At 37.8% G+C, this 7,573-nt stretch overlaps 1 protein-coding gene and 1 non-coding gene across 2 annotated transcripts in view; both read right to left on the reverse strand.

The window, feature by feature from the left end:
* Positions 1–3,486: 3,486 nt before the first annotated feature.
* Positions 3,487–3,649, reverse strand: LOC111818311. The gene has a single exon (XR_002822334.1). It is a non-coding gene; the product is annotated as a U1 spliceosomal RNA (small nuclear RNA).
* The window catches only part of LOC111818290, a 142,417-nt gene continuing 138,464 nt past the window's right edge, over positions 3,621–7,573 (reverse strand). The window contains exons 12-14 of the mRNA XM_023721832.1: positions 7,117–7,253; positions 4,167–4,260; positions 3,621–3,725 (exon numbers count right to left, since the gene is read on the reverse strand). Coding sequence (XP_023577600.1) covers positions 3,621–3,725; positions 4,167–4,260; positions 7,117–7,253 — 336 coding nt within the window. The remainder of the gene's footprint in view (positions 3,726–4,166; positions 4,261–7,116; positions 7,254–7,573) is intronic.

The raw sequence follows: 7,573 nt of genomic DNA on the forward strand, positions 1-7,573 counted from the left end.
GGGGCTGGCTGGCATGTGGTGCTGGGGGATTGAACCGCGGTCCCTTTGCTTTGTTAAGCTTGTTCTAAGTAGGTGCTTTAGACCACTGAGCCATCTCACCAGCCCTAGAAACAGATTTTGTGAAGTCTCCATTCTTGGTAACGCTTTACTTCCTCTTCACTTAATCTTTAGTTATCTTGAATTAGAAGTTTAGTTTTTCTCAACTCAGAAGTCTTAGCTTTAGGCCATGATTAATAGTGGAAAGTAGTAAAATCTATGCTTTATGAGCTTGGAGTTAAACGTCCTGTTCACCCTGATATTTACACAGCTGCCTTTCTATATCAAATAAATACTGTTTTTCTCTCTAAGAATCAAATAACTTTCAATGTAGAAATGACCTTAGACATTACCTTGTTCAATACTTTTTCAAAATGAGAAAACTACACATCTAATTATCAACCTCATGGAAGCCCTGACCAAATCCTAGACATCACATTTCCTACCACACAAAAGTCTCTGGTGATTCTTTGCACCGGAAACTCCTTTTCCTCTCTGCCTCAAAAATGACCAAAAGAAAACCACTGTGGTAATCAGGAAGCTGTTTCATGACTTTCCCGAGTCATGTTCAAAGTTTACCTTAGATTGCTAAATAAACAGTCATTTGGTTGGCACAGAATTAGCATGATTTGTTACTCTTACTGACAACCTTCATCTTAATGAATGCTTCATTGGAAAGGAGGTGAATTGTTTTAATTAAATGCAGTGTTTTACAGCTGGCTTTTGACTAATGTGTTTAACTTTCAATCCATGCTTCTTCCTGAACCTGTGGTTTCAATATATTGGCTCTTTTCTTCTGGTTTGCTAAACAAAATGAAGTCAGCTCAAACTAGAGTGTTCCTTTACACTGAGTTGCATTAAGTGCACAGCAATTATATGACCTGATAAAGATTTTCTAGTAACTTTACTTCTAAAATCTCTAGTCCAGGTATTCTCAGACTCCTCCTTTACCCATAGACTTAACTCTTTAAACCCATTCAACCTCTAAAATTCACAAAAGCACCTGAAACAAACAACTTATGTTAGTGATAATCTTATTTTTAGTCATATTATAATTCTAGGACAACTACAATTATCTCATTTTAAAACAACCCATCAGAGGCCAGGGGGATGGCTCAGTAGAATAAGCACCTCCCTGGCTAGTGCAAGGGCCTGAGTTCGATCCCTGGTGTCGCCAAAAATAAATAAATAAATAAATAAATAATCCATCGATAATGGAGAGGAAGGAGGTTTTTCTTTAAGTTTTAATTTTTTGTTTTACTTTTACACAAAAGTGAAATCAGTATGAAAAGGAAACGTACCTTTCTAGAGAAATAACAGTTTCAAAGTCGCAAATTGCCAGCAACCAAAATTTTAGATGTGCATAGAGTATGCCCCGATGTAGAAAACAACTAAGATTCTCATAGCCATCATTTATGAGAGCTTAAAAATAAAAGCACACACCTTACTCAGGTTCTGAGTAACCACAGCCAAACCATATTTTAGCCTATAGCTTTCTTAGCCATTAAGCATATTTTAACGTTACCACATGAAACATCATGTATCTATGAAAAGTGAATTTATTAGGAGACTAAAAAACAGTATTCTATGTTAATACATATTTTTAATTAGTAACAAATGTGGCTATAATGGTCCACAAACTTCTTAGAGTCAGAAGAAACGCTACTAGTAATCGAATACAGTCAGCTGACACTACAGCAGAGGAGATTAAGGTCCAGAGAGGTGCCTTTGCCAGGCAAGTTAGTGGCAAAGAAGGGAATAGAGTCTAACTCCAGTCAGAGGGGCTTCTTGAGCATCTGTCATTGTCCTAAAGATGCCAATTCTGCCCATGTAATAGGCTCAAGTACTTACTTAAACCAAAGCATATAACAACATTCAGGCTTACTCCTAAATCAGGATGGGAAGATGCAAAGTGACTACCCAAAAGGCCAGCAAAACTTGGAACCAAGGTAGCAGGCCTCATTGTGCTCCCCCCCACCACCAAGCAGATGCAAGGGGCAGGAAGAGCCCCTCCCAGCGTGCCAAATGTGTGGTTCTCATCAGTAGCCAACCCATGGGTCTTCTAAGTCTCTTGTTTACTCTCTCAGTCTTCACTTTCAAAAACATACTAGCAAATGGGCTGAAAACAAAATGTGAAGCAAATAATCTGAGTTTCTCAAGTCCACTCTGGGTTGATGAGGGAAAATGTTGCCAAAAATATTCACAATCTCAGACACAAATATTCTTGGTACTAGATTTAGGGAAGTACATCCAAGGTCAGCAATGATCACACAGCATAAAAAATCTCTTGAAGATAATCTGACAACTCAATTCACAGGATGATCATCTAATAAGGAAAAATTGGTGGTTGCTCTAAAAAACTCAAGAAAAAATAGTTATGTAATAACTTCTTTATGCTGTTTTTATTAAACTTGGATGATGACAATTAATTATTTGACTATTAATTGGTATAATCTATATACAGCACTTAGAACAGTGTTTAGGATGCAGCAAAATATATAATAAGTATCAGACATTATTATTACAGCTTAGAAAATATCTTATCTTTTTTATTATGACAAAACTTAGGATAGACTATTAGAAAGAATCAAGATCAAAATCAAACTAGTCAGCTATAAGCAATTAATTAACAGAAATTTTAATTTGTTATGATAGCCTAGATGGCAATGGGAGAACTAGAGTCCAAACTTGAAGAGGAAAATCTGAGAAGGCCAGGGAGATGGGATTAAACTGAATCCAAGATGAAGAGGACCAACGGATCCAGGTAAACCCACAGAGATCTGCAAGTTTATGTTATATGCTCTACTTACCCTCTGAGCCCTATGACATTCAGTAATAGTTACATTACATACAACCTGTTTGGGTGATTGTTACCTTGGAAATGAAAGAAGGACCAGGACAAGCAAAGCAGAGAGAACAGCAGCCACGAGAAAAGAGTACATGAGCCAGCAGAGATGAGGAGTCAGCCTTGAGCAGAAACTGGGCAGAACTACACAGGAGTGTCCAGGAATCTTCAGCCTGCTTTCTCAAAATCCCTGATAGCAGAGGGAAGGCTCTAGACTCCTCTTGGCACACAGGAGGGCACTTGAGCTACTTTATTTGGATGTTAATGGCAGGAGTACAGACGGACTTAAAGAGATATCCAAGCAATAATTCTCAGAGCTCTCTTTCACTCTGGGGGTCTTGTCCTCTAATCTTGAGCTACTGCCTCATCCACAATGATGTACCACACACCCAGGTGGCACAGCCATCTTTGGTGTGCCTCACTCTGGCTCATCTTTATCCTCCAGGTGGCCCATTCATTCAGCTTACCTGTCTACTGAATACTTACTTGGAGTCCAGGATAGTGCCACACATGTAAACTAGGAATGCATTAGCTGAGGACAAGGAAGAAATGCCCAGCTTTATCTCGTCTCGCTCCTGAGAATTCTCAAAGTCTCCTCCCACCCCCAGGGGAAGGCATGAACGCAGAACCCACAACCACAAATTATGCCGTGGAGTGCCCTGCATTTGGGGAAATCGCAGGGGTCAGCACATCTGGAGCGCAGTGGATAAGCCTCACGCTGGAAAAACCACCTTTGTGATCACGGTATCTCCCCTGCCAGGTAAGTATTCAAAGTCTCTTTTAATGTAAGGCCATAAAACTTTGCAAATCCATGGGTTGGTCGAGTCTTAGAACAGGACACAAGCTATTGGAACAAATCAATACCATTTTGACATACTGACTAGGAAATAGAAAGGGTTTCCAGAAAAGTACTTGAGAAAATGAGTATCATACCACACACCAACACACAAGTACCCATGAATACGTGCCTACACACTACTAGAAGATACAAGAACATCTGCAGCTTACCTATTGTTATTTATAAGAATACACAGGTATATGTGACATAGTATGTGTCTAAATAAGTTAATTTAACACATGAGTATATACATATCGCTACACACTTATATATGTGCTACTAGTGGCTCTATGTTAGTATTCCCTTCTATGAACCTGAGCTGGTCAACCTTAGGTCAGCATCTCATATATGTGCAATTAAAGGCAAAGTACCTGAAACGCTATAGTCCTGTAGTGCTCTAAGAGGATTATTCTTTCTAAATATGCATGCTCGATAATACAGCGCTACCCAATTATTAGGATCTAAGTGAATAGCAACTGAAAAGTCTTGAGTCGCTTGTTTATAAAGGTGCCTTCTAAAATATGCTTTCCCCCGATATGTCCTAGAAAGACAGAAAAATTCATTTTAACATATGGAACAAATTATTCATCTTTCTTTTTGTCAAATCTATTTACCTAATTTTCTATTTTTACAATTTGTGATTGGTTCTCAAGAATTTAGCCATGATGTTTATAGCAAAAAAAAAAAAAAGATTTTAACCTTTTATAAACAAGGTATACATTATTGCTTACATAATTACATACTTGCTAATTATGCTTTATTTTATTTCTTACTTTACTGGTAAAACAAAGTTTTCTGAAATCTTGTGGAAAAAAAAAAAAGAAAACCTTCTTCTCTGAATTGAATGATTCTGATTCTGTACTTCTTCTCTAAGGAGTACTAGTTGAGGGAAGGAATTAAATTGGTTGGAGACAAAAAAAAGTTAATTCAAGGTATTTAAGATAGTGCTGGCCTTCTCTTCTATACTGAAAAATCTATTTGGCTTCATCTCCTTGGCAACAGGGGGTCACTGAGAAAATTTTTGAAATAAAAAGTCTTCATTATTTGATAATCGAATCTTATCACTCCAGATCTAGGAGTGAGGTAACATAGAATCTTAAGTATAAACTGATAAACTATTGAGGCAATAGAAGTGAAAAAGACCAGATAAAAAGTCAGTGTATTTGAAGAATTAACCTTTCTTAATGATGCACTTTGAAGAGTATTTAAAAAGCTTTATACTGTAAGAATTTAAATTAGAATCATATGTAAGTAAAATAATAATTTATAACTATTCACAAAATATAATTAAAAATTCATTAATAATTAAAAATAATTTAAAATATATAAAAGTTTAATTTTTTTTCACTTTATGTATCTGGTACAGGGTCTCACTACGCAGCTCAGACTCATAATGATTTTCCTGTTTTCAGCCTCCCCAGCACTTCCCAACACTGGGATTACAGGTGTGACCCACCATGCCCAGTCTTGGTTGCCAGCTCAGCAAGCCCCAGGGGCTGGCATGGCATGAGGGACTGGGGCGCGAACCCTGCTCCCTGGGCTTGCCAAAGCAGACACTTAGTCTGCTGAGCTATCTCACCAGCCCTAATTCACTATCATTTTATTCCAGCTAAAATAAGATAAAGAGGCACACATCCCTCAAAATCTGCCTGTGAATGAGAATACCTCATAAGTAGATTACAGGAAAAAATAAATTTAAATAAGAATAAAAAGATACCCTTGGAATAATTAAAGTACAAGATTTAAAATTTACAACTATTGCATTTTTTTGCTAAGCCCAGAAACCTCTCAAACAATGAAGATCTCTATTATCCTAAAATTGCTAAGTTAAATCAATATAGTGACAAAGGAAGAGTTGGGAGATTAGCAAAAATGATAGAACATGAAACTCAAAACTCCATTCTTTGGTGAAAGTAATAAATAAGCTTGCATTAAAAGATAATCAGGATCAACATTTTTGGCACTCTGGAGTCTAATTAAAAACTTAGACTAACCAAGGCAATGGATAACAAAGTGGAAGGAACTGCTGACTTTTGCCAAGAAACCTCTATGGTATTCAAGCTTACCTCATCCTACTGCCCACTTCCCAGAGCAATGCTGGCCTTGAGAAGAGTCCATATTCCCAGCGCAGGTTGCTGCTAGGAAAGAGGGCACTATGGACCTTCGCTCAAGGAACAGTGCTCTTGTGCTTTAATTTGCTTGGTAGGTGAAGGAAGGACCAGTTCGAAAGCTCGTCTTTGTTTTGTCAGCCTCCAAGCTTTCCCAGGACAGAAATGTCTTCCTGGTTGTTGTTTACTAAAAATACTTAAAGGCAAGTGTATCAACTGCTACCACCTAGAACAATGGTTAACAGTTTAGGAAAGAAATAGGAAAAAAATCGAGGAATATTTAGAGAAATAGATATTTGGGGGGTATTAAAATGTAGATCTAAAATAACCCCCAAAGTTCCATGTGCTCAGAGGTGGAGCTTGTGGACAGTGATGGAGACATAGGGGTTGGGGGGCGCTGTACTCATCTGTGGGTGAATCTACAGATGCATTCACAGCTGAGTGTGCAGTGGGCAGAAGGGGGCTTTACTGGAAGAGTCCCTGGGATCGTGGCCTGAAAGCCTGTGTTCTCATCTCTGGCTCCTCCTCGCTTTCCTGGATGTCTGAGGTAAGTGGTTTTCCTCCACTCTGGCCTCCTTCCATGATGTTTCTGCCTTAGAGTCAGCTGATCATGCGTGGAGCCTTCAGAACCCAGGAGAGTGTTTAAAAGGCCAAGGCATCAGAAGTTCCCAAACAGGTGAAATGACTTTTTTTAAAACCTGGCGGTGGTTGCTGGGGAATCTACACAGTGACATCATAAATATATAAATTTCTATTTTCTATGTTTTTCTGTATGCATGCAACTGAAAATTGCAAGTGAAGAGTTGAGTAGTCATGACCCTATGTACCCATTCCAGATCTCACCAAAACAAACCTCCAATTAAAAGGAAAACAAGAAAATGAAAACTATATTAAGCCTAATAAGGTTAGGAGAACAAAGTTTAATGTGCATATTACAGTAAGATGCCACAGAAATAGATATGAGCAATACTCTGTACTCAGTAGATACAAAAGATATGTATGAACAGGAAATGTAAGGAACTGAAATGCAGATGTAGTCAGTGCTTTAGAAATGTATGATGTAACAAATATTTAGGAGATGTAAATGAACTAACTTGCTTTTCATTTAATCTGTTATATTAAATTACCCTTTGCCAGGAGGGTGAGGTCACATTTTCACTCACTGGTGACACTGAAAATTGATTCATTGTTCTTAAAGTGCCATTAAGTATATTTCAAGCAATATTTTTTCTTGAAAAAAAAGTTTCAAATATTAAATATTTCAAAAACATATCTGAAATAATTCTTACCATGCTTCAGAATTTTTCTGCTCTATATTTAACAAAGCTGTAAAATCCTGTATAGCTGAAATCCAATTTTCATTTTCAGAGTAAAACTTCCCACGTTTCATTAATGCATCTGTTCTTTTGGGATCATAAAAAATACACTACGGAAGAATGGAAAGGTATATGAACATTTCATATAAAAAACAAGAAAAGTACACAACTTCAGATTACATAAGAAAACTAGTGTAATACAGCACAGTTTTCAGATTTATGTTTAGAAAACATACTTAGAAATCCATCAGTAATCACATGCTTGAGAAGGAATATTCTCAGACAGAAAAGAAAAAAAAGCAGCTTATACAAGAAACCAAGGGTCAGTCCTAGCCCAGGTCCGGTGAGTGTGCGGAGAGTTTCCTGCTACCCTGCGCCGACGGGACCAGTCCCAGCCCAGGCGCAGCATGGGCCGGACCCTCTCCCAGCC

This window comes from Octodon degus, unplaced genomic scaffold (assembly GCF_000260255.1).
Source record: "Octodon degus isolate 3935 unplaced genomic scaffold, OctDeg1.0 scaffold00086, whole genome shotgun sequence".
NCBI classification, from domain to species: Eukaryota; Metazoa; Chordata; class Mammalia; order Rodentia; family Octodontidae; genus Octodon; species Octodon degus.